A 16,614-nucleotide genomic window follows, 5' to 3' on the forward strand; every position below is an offset into this window, starting at 1 on the left:
TTTTTTTTTTTTAATTAGAAAACATTTTTATATGTTTTAGCTATGAAATAAAATTGAAACGAATTTTTTTTTTTATAAGGATCACAAAATCGCAGGTAGTGTTTTTTGTGTTGTGATTTTTACTCTGGCTTGGTTTACTTCGTAGCATAGCGCTTTATCTCGACTTGCTGCTCCCTCTACCCCCAAAGTAAAGTCCATTCCCCCTCCCCCCTCAATGATCTGTTACGCCACTGCACTAGTAGACGTCGACTTGTGCAGTGACGACCCTATAGTCGACACTGAGGGCGTCCCGCTCTTTATAGCTACGCCTATGTACAATGTCGGTGTCCCCGATCTTTATAGCTACGCCTATGTACAATGTCGGTGTCCCCCTCTTTATAGCTACGATTATGTACACTGTCGGCGTTCCCCTCTTACTTACCAGCGATTACAGAAGAGGCAGATGTGTTATATGTTACTACATAACCTGACTGCAGTCTTTCTAAACATCTATACATTGAAAATTATCTCACTGTATATTTGTGACTACTGAGTTAGAGTCTAGACTATAAGTAAATCATATATATATATATATATATATATATATATATATATATATATATATATATATATATATATATATATATATATATATATATATATATATATATATATAATATTTATTTAGTTACTGACACGTTTCTGGATAATTCTTTATTCAACAAAACAAGCAAAATGAAATACCTGTTCACGGTGGTTGTTGCTGTGTTCGTTGGATGTGCTGTTGCTGAAAATTGCATTCACGACAGTGTTGTAAGATTTTATTTTCTATTTTTAAAATTGGAGAAAATGTTCGCATACTGTGTATAGATAAAGCTTAACATTTTGTTTGGTCCCACATTTGCCACAATGACAAATGAAAGAAGTTTTGACCCTCTGAGAACTGTTCCAAAGCCTTAAAGACCTTCCCTCTAGCCTCCTTGTCAGATACAATCACGATGTTCTATGAAAACCAGACGCACCTAAGCTAATTTCAATGTTGTCAATGTACCATTTTTCATATCACGAGATTTAATTAATAAAAAAAAATTCATAAAAGAAACGTTTTAATTAGAAGCTTTTATGTAACAATGCACAAACAGTAGAAAATAAATTATACACTACTATTTAAATAACAATAAAGAAAAGCGTGGGTCACTTCTCAAATTTTAGTAAAGGTATCCAATAGGTACTAAAGTGCATTATAACATAAAAGCTTGTTATTAAAACGTTTTTTTAATGCATTTTTTTTCAGTAGGCCCTACTTAGACTTTATTGTAAACAAAACATGTAGAGTTACATGACTAAAAACCATTGCGCGCCTATTGAACGTGATGACGCTTGTTGAGTAGTTGGATAGAAATGCCTACTAATTTGGTCCAATCAAAATTTTAAAATTTGAAAGTAATCCAAAGATAAGATCTGATACCTATTTAAAAAAAATTCGTCCACCTAACTGAAATAGTACTAATATTATCGGGTTAAACAGAAATAAAGTAAAGTACCACTTCCGGTTCGGAAATAGTTCAAGTTAACAACTGCCGTCGCATACAATTTAATATTTATATTTAAAATTCCGTCTACCTAACTTAAACGGTAGTCAAGCAATACTCTTTTGAGAAACCACAGTCAGTGCCACTTACGGTAAATGGAAATCGCTTAAAAGTTGAAAGAAAACTACAAATTGGATTTAATACTCATGTATGAAATTTGGTTAGCAAGACTGAATCGGTACTAAGTTATAGGCAGGGCCGGCGCTACCTATAAGGCGAACTAGGCGGTCGCCTAGGGTGCTGTCCGTAGGAAGGCTCCAAAATGGGTTGGAAAAAAATATTGAAAGTTTGAGGGGGGGGGGGGGGGCTGAAAATCGAAAGTTTGAGGGGGGTGCAAATCAAAAGTTTGTCGCCGGGCGCCGGGAAGGGTCGCTACGCCACTGATAATACGGGGGCACGAAAAAAATGCGGGTGGAGGCGCTTTTAATAAGTATTGCCTAGGGCGATAAATAACCTGGCGCCGGCACTGGTTATAGGAAACACACAGTCACACAAAGACACACACAGACAAATGCACCCCCCCATACACACACAAACACACTCATACACATTGGCTCCGTAAGGTTGTAAAAGATAGGGCCCTACACATTTGACAAAAATCTGGATTTAGATTTTTTCGCACGATACATGAGATGCACATCCTTTATATTTATATTCTATATTCCGTGCACGATAAAGTAGGGAGATAAAAAAGTGTCAAAATAACTGTTCATTATTCATCACGATTACAATACTTCATGTATACTCTGTTTACAAGAAAGTAAAAATTAACACCATGTTATAGCTGTTTATGTGCACACAAACTACACATCAATTTAAAAATAAAACAATTGTTAACCTTTTAAATAAACAAGTATGGTGATGGCTGTTAATGGCTAAAATAATTAAGAGATCTCATGAACGACCAACATTTTTATTAAAGAAAGTATATTTTGCCTTATTTTCTTATTTTCAGTGCAATTAAAAGCTTGTTATTAGAAAGGTTTTTATATTGTTTTATAGACATACAACAAAGGAGACCTTGTTCCGTTCAACGATTGCAACAATTGCCTCTGTGTTGGGCCTAATATACAATGCGATTTAAAGCCGTGCAAGAAAATACTAGAAGACAAATGTGAACTCAATGGAAAGGTCAGTTCGTGTAGTCATGTTATTGTTTAAAGCAGGCAGTAGTGCAGAGGCGTAGCGAGGGGTTACGGGGGAGGGGGGGACGGACAACCGTTTAGGGTGCTGGAATCAAGGCAACGATAATTGCAAATAAATATAGAAAAAAAAACAACGATCATTTCAGTTAAGTAAATGATAAATTATAGTTTAAAACTATTTTAATTTAGAGCAAATGACAAATCCTGACGGGAGGTGGGGGGGGGGGGGGGTAACACCATGCCGTAAACCTGCCAACGATATAGGGAACAATGCTACATCCAGCTGTAATTATAACCGATTATACACGTGCACAGTTTAAAGCTATCACCGGGTGGAGGGGGTTGGAGGGGGGGGGGGGGGGGCATAGAACTAAACGTTGCAAAATTTGCCTGAGGAAAAGCTTTTCTTGAGAATTGTAATAACTGAACCGTCCACCCACGTCTGGAGTGGCGGTGGGGATGACACCAAATTTAATAATTTACTACAAATACAATGATTTTTCCAGTTTAATTAATAAATGTTAAAGTTAGGCCCCTACACGCTTTCTATAAGTGGATGCACAACTTGACACGTTTCGACAAAAAGTTAAGGGGTTGACACCAAATATATCGTCCACCGAAGTGGATCGGGGTAAAACCACATTGGAAAAACCAAAAGTAGAAAAAGTGCCACTTCCGGTTGGCGGAAATCGCTGAAAAGTTGATACAGAACTTGTATATGAAATTTCACCAGCCTAGCTATAACGGTACTAAAATCTCGATTTTGATTACCTTACTTCCTTTATCATTCGTATTCGAGAAAGTAAAAATGTAAAAAAAAACCCCATTAATTACTGTTTTTTTAAACTAAATTATTTTCTGTTGTTTTTTAAAATAAAATATCTTTATTTTTCAACAAAAAAAAAATAAAAAAAAATAGCTACAGTTAAGGTATTAGAAAAGGTTCGTCAATTAAAATGTATGACGCAAAACAATGGAAAGAATGGACCTCTAACGGGAAAAATTGGTAGGCGAAAATGAAAATCAAGAGATGGAAGGAATATTTTACAGGACTACTAAACAGACCACCACAAGCCCAACACATTGATATATACAACAAAGCCAAAAAGAACTAGATAATGATACCCATACAAATATCAGAAGTGAAAGCAGCTATACAAAAAAATTGATCAAAAGTAAAAAAATAAATAATACACTACTATTTAAATAACTATTAAGAAAAGCGTGGGTCACTTTAGTATCTATTGGATACCTTTATCAATACTTAGGAAGAGACCCACGCTTTTCTTTATAGTTATTTAAATAGTAGTGTATACTTTATTTTCTATTTTTAGTGCATCATTACACAAAAGCTTGCTATTAAAACGTTTTTTATGAATTTTTTTTTCAGTACTTTAAATGTTCTAAATTTACAATAGAGTTACATGACTAAAAACTATTGCGCACCCAATGAACGTGATGACGCGTGTATAATAGTGCGGAATAGTTTGATGAGACTAATTTGGACACAATTTTAATTAATTCATAAAAAAATAATTAGGTAACTCATTAAGTCAAATTTAACGTCATGTTGCATTGTCCTCATGCCTTGATCCACGTAATTTCGCTCGGGTGTTTCGATCTAGACAGAGACAGTGAGTTAAATAAAAGCTTATAAAAAATAAAATAAGGAAAGACACCGGGTATAAATTGTATCAGTGAAGAAATGGTTAAAGCAGAAACCACAGACACAGAAATGTTTTGCACGGAAATAAAAAATAATGTGAAATCTGGCGAGGCATCACATTTCTACCACTGTCCGGTAAAATATAAGGATCTTTCTAGACAGAATCTTCAAAGCTGCAGACGAAATAACGCAGTAGTATCAATCTGAGAGACAAATGCTAGAGCAAATTTATGAATGGAAGAGCCCATATATGCATTACTCGTTGCTTTTGAAAATACTATTGATAGCCAAGACAGAAACAACCTCTTGGAAAATCTTACTATGGTATGGTTTCCCAGAAAAACATACAAACCATCAAAATCATATGAAGGGTTATATGTGGTGGACATATCACTGATCAATTTATCAGCTACGTGTTTATCATTTATTTTATATGCATGTATTAATATTGTGTTGTGTATAAACAAAGATTGAGACCAGTTTCATAAAGCTGAATCTGTTTTCTAGAAATACAAGAAAGGATCCCAAGTAAAGTTTAACGAGTGCAACGAGTGCCACTGTGTTGGGCCTAATCTAAAATGTGACATAAAGCCATGCACTCCAAAACCTGAGGTCACGTGTCAACACAATGGACAGGTCATTTTTTTTTGGTGCATTGTGTAGCCTTTATGTTTATTTTTCTCTAGGAACAAAATTTGATGGCCTTGAACAGACAGACCAGACTGACTAGACAAACACACCAGACATTCCAGATAGACCAGACATTCCAGACAAAATAAGACACACCAGACAAGACATACCAGACATTCCAGACAGACAAAATAAGACACACCAGACAAGACATACCAGACATTCGAGACAGACAAAATAAGACATACCAGATCAGACAAGACATACCAGAATAACTTAATAAGAACAATTATTTCTTTTTAAAATAAGACTGCACGTTAATAACAATTCTGTTGTTGATTTAATGCTGTAGGCATACATTGCTATAGGAGTACATAAGCACATATTTAAATTACTGTTTCATTAAGATTTGTGTTCTAGATATACAAGGTAGGTGTCATACCGTCCGACGATTGCAACAAATGTGTATGTTACGAGGATAATGGTGAGGGGAAAGTATTATGCTATCGTATATCGTGCCCTCGATTACCCGACCCTGTATGCGAGGTCAATGGAGTCGTAAGTTTTTTTTTTCGCGTTTTGCCTAGTCCTTATGTTTTTTTGGTCCCCCATATACCAACTTGGTATGACGTTGAGTAATACTTCTATACTCTGTATATGAGAAATTAAAAATAACAATAGCTTGGAGTAGAGTAAATTTTGGCTGAAAGACAGTGTATGTGATATTAACCACAGCTCAGCATTCTCCCTTCTCGATTGTAAACAAACCATTTTGAATTATCTTCCCTGTATATGTGAAGACCATATTCATATCTTCTTTTGTGTCGGTTAATATGTTTAAGTGCTAGTTGTTCAAAGTTGTAAGATTTTAAATAAATCGTTATATTTATTAATAGCTGTTATCGAGTGTGGATGTTTTATATTTGTATAAAAGTTCGGTTTTCAGGTAGACCTAATTGTAAGACGCTTGAAATAGTGATTGAGTTAGGTCTGTGACGTTTCAGTCACTATAAGGAAATTTATGTTGTATTAACTTTTGCCATTAAACAACATTTATTTATATTTAATGTATAAAATGTTTGTGATTGAAATTATTGAAATTCACAGACATATAAAAATGGGGACTACTTTATGTCCGATTGCAACGACTGTTCGTGTTCCATGGGTGAAATTGCGTGCACGGATATGGGTTGCGGTGACTACCCATTATATTAAACATCCAATTCCAGAAGTTGTTTGAAAAGTAACTAGACAATTTAATATTAAGTAATAAAAGTTTTAGTTTAAAACAGGAAACTGTATTTTTGTTGTGTCTTTTAAAGTGTTACAATTTGCATTTTTTACTTTCTCGTATATACGAAGTTTTAGAGAAAGTCTTGAGTTGTAATCCTGCAAAAAATAAATTAAAAAAAAATAGACATTTTTACAAATCTCGACGTTTTACAGCTCCCTGTGTCGGAAAAACATAGTTTTGCAATCTTGTCCGTCTGTCTGTGTGTGTGTGTATGTGTGTGTGTGGATGTGTGTCTGTGTGTGTGTGTGTCTGTAAACACGATAGCTTGAGTACCGTTACAGCTAGGTTGATGAAATTTCAAAATAAGTGTTATGAATCATGGAAACTTGATACGTGTAATGATTTCCCGCGTTCTTCTTTATTTTATTTTTATTTATTCTATTAATTTGGAATTATAATTTCTACTTATAGCTTAGTCGTTTTTAGTTTTAATTCGATTAAAAAAAACTTTTTAAATTAGTATTATCGGCACCCCGATTAGACTATTTAAAGAAGAGAATAAGTTATGAAAGTGGTTTGAAGATTTGCCTATTTTTCATACTACAACGTATGTAGTTTTCTCTCTCTATGCAACAGTGTGTTTTAGTTACTGTAGAACAATCACTGTTGCAATCGATTGGTTTTTTTGTTTTGTTTTTACATAGCCACTAGTCTATCAAGGTGCAAAAAAAAATAATTTTTGTCAGATTTTGTCCCCCCCCCCTCTCTCTCTAAACAGCCTGCGTTATGCGCCGATCCAAAAAGTGCGCAAACATGATAGGTAATAATATAAAGAGCTGAAGTATATACAGTCGAAATAAAGAATGTTACGGTATTACGGACTAATTTGTTTTCTACATCAATTGTGTGACACACAAAAAAATAAAGCGGGAGTGATCTCCCCTAAACTTTCTCGAATCTATAATATAATAACGCTGCTGGTAGTTTGCCAGCCATTCCGTCATCGCTATAGATTTTGGAACCATAAAAGTATACATATCACATAATCGTGCTTTTCACATGCATCGGTGTCTTATTAATAGTCATAGAGAAGGGTTTGTTTATATAACGACTTAAATGTATTTTATAGTTGCCACTGTTTTAACTCTTTTCTATAACGTAAAGAACATTTTAAATACACGCAAATTGCTAAAACATATTAAACGGACCAATTTAAAATAACATTTTCGTTTTGATTCCTAGAAAAAGTGGCTACATTTTAATATTAGGGTCGATCTAATTAATTAATTAATTAAACTGTTTTGGTTTTTTGCCAAGGGAGGTAATTTAAAAATAAACTTAACTCACGCTAATACAAAAATGTGAATGCAAAATCCCCAAGAAGGAATTATTGTTGGAATAATATAATTAGCTAAATGTGAATACAAATCTGCAGAGGAAATTATTGTAAGAGGACATTATTGTTGGAATATTATAATTTGCATGGATTGATAAAAGGCTATATTTTATTTATTTTATTCACTAAACGTCATGTTTACTAATTATAATTTTTAATCAACTATTCCGCACTGTTATACACGTGTCATCACGTTCATTATGTGCGCAATGGTTTTAGTCATGAAACTCTATTGTAAATTTTTAAAATTTAATGTACTGAAAAAAAATGCATGAATTGATAAAGTGCAATATGGTAGGCAGGGGCGTAGCGAGGGAGGGGGGCGTGGGGTGCGGACCGCACCGGGTGACACCATTTAGGGGGGTGACACCAAGGCAAAAAATAGCAAAATATATAGAGAAAAACTTGAGGGGGGGGTGCAAATCGAAAGTTCGAGGGGGGGGGGGTGCAAATCGAAAACTTGAGGGGGGGGGGAGTGCAAATCGAAAATTTGTCCCCGGGAAGGGTCGCTACGCCTCTGGGGGGGGGGGGGGGTGACACCCGACCTCGCTACGCCACTGATGGTAGGTAAAACACGGATATTTTAAATACTGCCTTTTATTTATTTTATACACTGAACCTACTATTTACTAATTATTAATCTAAGTTTCCGTTTGCTGACAAGCTGGGGTTTTTATAGTCATTCACTGAATCAGGCGCATCCACCGGCGCTTGGATAGGGTGCGATTTTTCACCATGGGCTAAACTGTGAGCACTATGCGTTTATGTTTGCATTTAAGTTGTGTTTATGTTATGAGTGTTGTGTTTGTTTTTCGTTTGTGTTTTTCAGCACGATTACAATATTTGCTACATAGTAAGTAAAAACAATTATTTTAATTTTGAAATAGCATTTTAATTACATACAGCATGACTTTTTTAATAACAAGGATTTTAGCAATAGCCACATAACTGTTTTTGTTTTCAACTTATATTTTTAAATCTGAATTTAAAAAACAAACTGCTGATAAAAATTAATTGTCAAAAAGTAAAATAATAAAAATTGTGATTTTGTAATGTTAATCAATACAAATTTTGAAAAAAAATTATGGAATATTCAATTTCTTTTCGGGTGGTTTCATGTTTCTATAGAAAAGAATATATTAACTATTATTAACATCTTAATAATTAACAAAAAGTTAATTTTTTTACTAATTCATGTACATCTGTTATTATTAACATCTTAATAAATAACAAAAAGTAATTTTTTTTACTAATTCATGTACATCTGTATAGCTCAATGTAATCCATACCAGAATAAAATAAAGAGGTAGGTAAGGAGTGACACATTATTTCCATACATTATTTTAACTCTTTGTTGGACTGTGTAGCAGGTGCGGCAGGATCTGACTTAAATTCTAACACAAATGTGTTACCTTTGACACAAACAAATCACATTTTTATAGTCATTCACCTTCATTTAAAATTACAGTAACATTCCTTTACATGATAAAACAACAATCAGGCACTGGATATATAAAAAGTGTAAACATGTATCACAAGAATCAAACAATAGGATAGTGTTTTGTTGAAAATAATTCTGCAAAGATCAGCAACCCCAGTTCTGTATTTAGCCGAAGGACAGCACTTTCATCTGATTGATCAACAATATTAAACATTAAATTTCAAAATTCTTAACTCTTATCAGATTATTCTGAAATAAAATGTGATTTCACATTAATATATATATATATATATATACACATACATATACATATATATATATATATATATATATATATATATATATATATATATATACATAATATATATATATATATATATATATATATATATATATATATATAAAAGTAAATGTAACCAGATCAGTTATAAATGAAATTATAATTAGTTTAGGTAAATTGATTAATTATACTGTCTCACAACCATATTAATTAGTGCCACATTATTTATTTGTAGTAAACGAGTATAAAGAAATTTTGATTAATAGTCCAATACTTTCTTAGTCAAAGTAGGTAAAATTAGACCTTTGCACTAGCAGTTAATAGGAATAGATGCAATAGAACACATTTTTGGCAGGTTCTATATTCATTTTGATTTTTTACCTTTTTAATGCTTTGTCCAAAAACATAAAAATCCCAAAAATATTAAGTCGCATTCTGATAAATAAATATTTCCAAAAAACATAAACTTATTTTTAAAAAATTTAAAGATTTAAAAAACAATACAAAAAAGTAAATTCCGAATTTTTTTTTTTTAAAAATGTAAATTGTTGCATAGTTTTACCACAAAGAAAAAAAGTTGCAATCTGATTTACAGTAGCAAAATGTGAGCTAGGTGTTTGGGTGACCTGGGTGTTTAGATGAAGTGACCCAGGTGTTTGGTTGACCTAGGTGTTTAGGTTACCTGGGTGTTTGGGTGATGTGACCTGGGTGTTTGGGTGAAGTGACCTGGGTGTTTGGGTGATGTGACCTGGGTGTTTGGGTGAACTGAGTGTTTGGGTGACCTGGGTGTTTGGGTGATGTGACCTGGGTGTTTGGGTGATGTGACCTGGGTGTTTGGGTGATGTGACCTGGGTGTTTGGGTGATGTGACCTGGGTGTTTGGGTGACCTGGGTGTTTGGGTGATGTGACCTGGGTGTTTGGGTGATGTGAACTGGGTGTTTGGGTGACCTGGGTGTTTGGGTGACCTGGGTGTTTGGGTGATGTGACCTGGGTGTTTGGGTGATGTGACCTGGGTGTTTGGGTGATGTGACCTGGGTATTTGGGTGACCTGGGTGTTTGGGTGACCTGGGTGTTTGGGTGATGTGACCTGGGTGTTTGGGTGATGTGACCTGGGTGTTTGGGTGATGTGACCTGGGCGTTTGGGTGATGTGACCTGGGCGTTTGGGTGATGTGAACTGGGTGTTTGGGTGATGTGGGTGTTTGGGTGATGTGAACTGGGTGTTTGGGTGACCTGGGTGTTTGGGTGACCTAGGTGTTTGGGTGACCTGGGTGTTTGGGTGATGTGACCTGGGTGTTTGGGTGATGTGACCTGGGTGTTTGGGTGACAAGAGTGTTTGAGTGATGAAACAAAAACAAGTAAAATAACATTGATCAAAGTTTTATTCGTATCTTGATAACAGATACTAGCTTTATATAAATAAGGTATATTCTTTTTGAGAATACATCTCTCTCTCTCTCTACAGTGATATAATTTACAACATATTTCAGTATAAACAGAGTATTGCCCTGTGTACACAATGCTTAAGATATGTGTTAGTAACACAGTGTTGTTGGGGATTAAACAACAGAACTTGTATTCTCCTACACAGAAGAGTTCCTTTAGCTTTCAACATGGCTGTGAGCCTCATCACTCTGACTTGTATCTGGGTCAGAATCATCAAAAAATGATTCCGGGTCACAAATGATTTTAGCTACATCATCGTTGGCCTTTTGTGTAGTAACCACATCATTGTTGGCCTTCTGTATAGTGGCCACATCATTGTTGGCCTGTGTAGTGGCCACATCATTGTTGGCCTTCTGTGTAGTGGCCACATCATTCATGGCCTGTGTAGTGGCCACATCATTGATGGCCTGTGTAGTGGCCACATCATTGTTGGCCTTCTGTGTAGTGACCACATCATTGTTGGCCTTCTGTATAGTGGCCACATCATTGTTGGCCTGTGTAGTGGCCACATCATTGTTGGCCTTTTGTGTAGTGGCCACATCATTGATGGCCTGTGTAGTGGCCACATCATTGTTGGCCTTCTGTGTAGTGACCACATCATTGTTGGCCTTTTGTGTAGTGGCCACATCATTGTTGGCCTGTGTAGTGGCCACATCATTGTTGGCCTTCTGTGTAGTGGCCACATCATTGATGGCCTGTGTAGTGGCCACATCATTGTGGAGCTGTTGCTCGCTAACCTCAACACCATTGGCCAATACTTCAGATTCCAATGATGCTTGTTTTTGCAGGTGGGATGGACAGGTGTGACAAGTTTCCATGAAAGTCTGTGGTTTCACCTGCCCATCTGGCACTGAACTCGGCACGGCACCTGGTGTGGGGTCAGCCTCCACAGTGCAAGAATGCTGGAGGAAAAACTTGGTACAATTGTTATTTGAATTCAAATCAACTGCCGCGTCTGGTGTTAACCCAGAAACCTCTGCAATGCTGGCTTTCAATATTGACTTCACAATGCCATTAGCTAATGCTCTAATACGAATTAAGCTTTTTTGATCACTTTCTAAAATAAACTCCCCTTTTATCCTGCCTTTGTCTAATTCTTCATCACAATCACCTGCATTAGTTTTGATATTCAATGAAGCCTGAAAATCAGAGACTTCCACATTGTATTTGCTTAGTTCATTAGAAATATCCCTGCTGCCTCCTACACCAATATTTTCACACAAGAGATCTCCATCCGAGCAGTGATCAGCAGCGGCTGACGGCCCAGCTGGTACCTCCTCATGTTCTCTAACTTGCCTAGGACTTGTCTCATGACTGGCAACTCCAGTAGAAAAGTTATTTGCACTGCCAGAATTGTCCCCATTAGCCTCAGGTTCAGCTACTGTGTTGGAATTATAGTTGTTGGATGAATTACCTCCCTTGCAAACAAAATCACTACAATTTGCAGTGGGTTTATGTTGGTCAGGTTCAGTAGCTGATTCAGCAACTGCTTTATTTTGAGAGTTATCTCCCATTAACGAAGGCATTTGGTCATTGGAAAGTGAATTTTCACAGGACAACTTAGTACAAGTTTGTAAACAATTCTCTTTTTCACTGATCTCCATCTGATGAGAAAACAGGTCTGGTAACTGACTTGAAAAAGTTTGAAACTTTGAATTATCTCCCATTGGAGTAAGATTTCCATCACTAGCAGAACCTGAGTTGGAGATCTGGTCCAAACTTTGAGACTGAAACAGTGAGTAGATATACAAGGGGTCAGCCTTGTCCACTGACTTTGTTTTCCTGAGTGAGCCATGGTTGAAAGACAGAATGGAATGGCTGCGCCGTATGACGTCCAGCTTGGGGTAGCTCTTGTCCCGCGTGACAGTCCTGCGTAGGCTGGCCTTAGGGTCAAACGAGCGGATGGAAGCGGTCAGCCGCTGCAGGGTGTGGAGGTCAGTTTCTTCAAACGCTGCAAACAACTCTTTAATGCTGATCTGGTGTTTATTCTCTGGAACACCAAAACATTTTGTTGGTGTGTTACAAATTTAAATACACTAATTAAAAAGTTTAAATATTGAACAATTATGAACTTAGACATAATTAGTTATTAACCATTTAACTTGATTTTTGAGATTAACAAACACATATTATTTATTTATGTTGCTATATCTTTACAGCTGTTAAGTGAAAATTATAATAAAATATTTTTTTGATTGATAGTAATAAGATCTCATAAGAAATATTCACTATCTCTGATAATGTCCATACAATAGAAGAAAAACTACACAGTTCACATAATTGTAGGGACCCCTTGAATGCTGTATTACCTGAGGCATTGTTCTGCTGGTTGTTGATGTTGCTGTTCTGTGATTTTGTCTCATTGAGCTTGAATGTGGCTGTATCAATCAAGGCATGCAGTGCTGGGTCCTAATGAGTCAAGTCATTAACTCTCTTTTAATCAACATTGATATTTTAAAATAATTTTTTGTGTAGCACCTTAGCAAAATATTAACTCTCTCATAATCAACATTGATATTTTTAAAATATTTTTTTTGAGTAGCAACATTACATAGCAAAATATCCTACAATAAAAATATTTTAAATGGTGTTAAAAATTAAAAGCAATAGTTTGAAATGTGAACATACAACAGTCAAATCTATGGGTAGTTTCCCTTGCTTGTTGACAATTCTGGTGTCAGCTCCTGCATGTAGCAGAATGGTCACGGTGTCACCCTGGTCACATTTGGCTGCCTCATGTAAGGCTGTGTTCCCTTTATGGTTTGTTACATTCAAACTAGCACCGGACTGGAAATAATTATTTCTATAACAGAAAACTCTGTACAAAAATAAGTCTATTAATTGTTACATTAAAATATTTAATGTAAAAGATCAACAATGGACATGTTCCCACCAAAGTGAATTGTTAACAAGTGTTGTTCGCACCCTTGTAGAGATGGAGGGCTAACTAGACAGAGGGAGTTAACAATGATGAGCTAACTAGACAAAGGGAGCTAACGATGATGAGCTGACTAGACAAAGGGAGCTAACAATGATGAGCTGACTAGACAAAGGGAGTTAACAATGCTCTGATGAGCTGACTAGACAAAGGGAGGTAACAATGATGAGCTGACTAAACAAAGGGAGCCAACAATGATGAGCTGACTAGACAAAGGGAGCTAAAGATTCTCTGATGTGCTGACTAGACAAAGGGAGGTAACAATGCTCTGATGAGCTGACTAAACAAAGGGAGCTAACAATGATGAGCTAACTAAACAAAGGGAGTTAACAATGCTCTGATGAGATGATGTTGACAAGAGTTAAGCCCTCTGAAGAACCCACCTTAACAAGAATCTGTACCCCATTGAGAAAGCCATTGCTGGCAGCAATCAACAGGGGTGTGTCCCCATTCATCTCTTGGACATCAACTTTAGCTCCGGCCTTCACCAGCATGTCTGTAATCTACAACACATTTAGTTTTTACATCAACTTTAGCCCCGGCCTTCAACAACATGTCTGTAATCTACAACACATTTAGTTTTTACATCAACTTTAGCTCCGGCCTTCACCAGCATGTCTGTAATCTACAACACATTTAGTTTTTACATCAACTTTAGCCCCAATCTTCACCAGCATGTCTGTAATCTACAACACATTTAGTTTTTACATCAACTTTAGCCCCAATCTTCACCAGCATGTCTGTAATCTACAACACATTTAGTTTTTACATCAACTTTAGTCCCAATCTTCACCAGCATGTCTGTAATCTACAACACATTTAGTTTTTACATCAACTTTAGCCCCGGCCTTCACCAGCATGTCTGTAATCTACAACACATTTAGTTTTTACATCAACTTTAGCCTCAATCTTCACCAGCATGTCTGTAATCTACAACACATTTAGTTTTTACATCAACTTTAGCCCCAATCTTCACCAGCATGTCTGTAATCTACAACACATTTAGTTTTTACATCAACTTTAGCCCCAATCTTCACCAGCATGTCTGTAATCTACAACACATTTAGTTTTTACATCAACTTTAGCCCCAATCTTCACCAGCATGTCTGTAATCTACAACACATTTAGTTTTTACATCAACTTTAGTCCCAATCTTCACCAGCATGTCTGTAATCTACAACACATTTAGTTTTTACATCAACTTTAGCCCCAATCTTCACCAGCATGTCTGTAATCTACAACACATTTAGTTTTTACATCAACTTTAGCTCTGGCCTTCACCAGCATGTCTGTAATCTACAACACATTTAGTTTATACATCAACTTTAGCTCTGGCCTTCACCAGCATGTCTGTAATCTATAACACATTTAGTTTTTAAATCAACTTTAGCTCTGGCCTTCACCAGCATGTCTGTAATCTACAACACATTTAGTTTTTACATCAACTTTAGCTCCGGCCTTCACCAGCATGTCTGTAATCTACAACACATTTAGTTTTTACATCAACTTTAGCTCCGGCCTTCACCAGCATGTCTGTAATCTACAACACATTTAGTTTTTACATCAACTTTAGCCCCAATCTTCACCAGCATGTCTGTAATCTACAACACATTTAGTTTTTACATCAACTTTAGCTCTGGCCTTCACCAGCATGTCTGTAATCTACAACACATTTAGTTTTTACATCAACTTTAGCTCTGGCCTTCACCAGCATGTCTGTAATCTACAACACATTTAGTTTTTACATCAACTTTAGCTCTGGCCTTCACCAGCATGTCTGTAATCTACAACACATTTAGTTTTTACATCAACTTTAGCTCCGGCCTTCAACAACATGTCTGTAATCTACAACACATTTAGTTTTTACATCAACTTTAGCTCCGGCCTTCAACAACATGTCTGTAATCTACAACACATTTAGTTTTTACATCAACTTTAGCCCCAATCTTCACCAGCATGTCTGTAATCTACAACACATTTAGTTTTTACATCAACTTTAGTCCCAATCTTCACCAGCATGTCTGTAATCTACAACACATTTAGTTTTTACATCAACTTTAGCTCCGGCCTTCACCAGCATGTCTGTAATCTACAACACATTTAGTTTTTACATCAACTTTAGCTCCAATCTTCACCAGCATGTCTGTAATCTACAACACATTTAGTTTTTACATCAACTTTAGCCCCAATCTTCACCAGCATGTCTGTAATCTACAACACATTTAGTTTTTACATCAACTTTAGCCCCGGCCTTCAACAACATGTCTGTAATCTACAACACAATTAGTTTTTACATCAACTTTAGCCCCAATCTTCACTAGCATGTCTGTAATCTACAACACATTTAGTTTTTACATCAACTTTAGCCCCGGCCTTCACCAGCATGTCTGTAATCTACAACACAATTAGTTTTTACATCAACTTTAGCTCCAATCTTCACTAGCATGTCTGTAATCTACAACACATTTAGTTTTTACATCAACTTTAGCTCCGGCCTTCACCATCATGTCTGTAATCTACAACACATTTAGTTTATACATCAACTTTAGCTCTGGCCTTCACCAGTATGTCTGTAATCTACAACACATTTAGTTTATACATCAACTTTAGCTCTGGCCTTCACCAGCATGTCTGTAATCTACAACACATTTAGTTTTTACATCAACTTTAGCTCTGGCCTTCACCAGCATGTCTGTAATCTACAACACATTTAGTTTTTACATCAACTTTAGCCCCAATCTTCACCAGCATGTCTGTAATCTACAACACATTTAGTTTTTACATCAACTTTAGCTCTGGCCTTCACCAGCATGTCTGTAATCTACAACACATTTAGTTTATACATCAACTTTAGCTCTGGCCTTCACCA

The 16,614-nt window shown here is 36.0% G+C and overlaps 1 protein-coding gene and 1 long non-coding RNA gene across 4 annotated transcripts in view; one reads left to right on the forward strand and one right to left on the reverse strand.

Moving 5' to 3' along the window:
- Positions 1 to 421: 421 nt before the first annotated feature.
- Positions 422 to 5,012, forward strand: LOC131937165 (uncharacterized). Of its 3 annotated transcripts, none has more exons than XR_009386170.1 (4): positions 422 to 551; positions 668 to 792; positions 2,574 to 2,702; positions 4,890 to 5,012. It is a non-coding gene; the product is annotated as an uncharacterized LOC131937165 (long non-coding RNA). The 3 variants fall into 3 exon arrangements; XR_009386168.1 differs by having other exon boundaries at positions 422 to 532; XR_009386169.1 differs by having other exon boundaries at positions 422 to 513.
- Positions 5,013 to 10,668: 5,656 nt separating this feature from the next.
- LOC131937166 (ankyrin repeat domain-containing protein 27) overlaps positions 10,669 to 16,614 on the reverse strand; it is an 86,161-nt gene continuing 80,215 nt past the window's right edge. Inside the window, exon 27 of the mRNA XM_059294371.1 lies at positions 10,669 to 12,797. Coding sequence (XP_059150354.1) covers positions 10,963 to 12,797 — 1,835 coding nt within the window. The 3' untranslated portion in view covers positions 10,669 to 10,962. The remainder of the gene's footprint in view (positions 12,798 to 16,614) is intronic.

The sequence above is a fragment of the Physella acuta genome, unplaced genomic scaffold, assembly GCF_028476545.2.
Source record: "Physella acuta isolate Inbredline_101_S28 unplaced genomic scaffold, ASM2847654v3 ptg000201l, whole genome shotgun sequence".
Classification (NCBI taxonomy): domain Eukaryota; kingdom Metazoa; phylum Mollusca; class Gastropoda; family Physidae; genus Physella; species Physella acuta.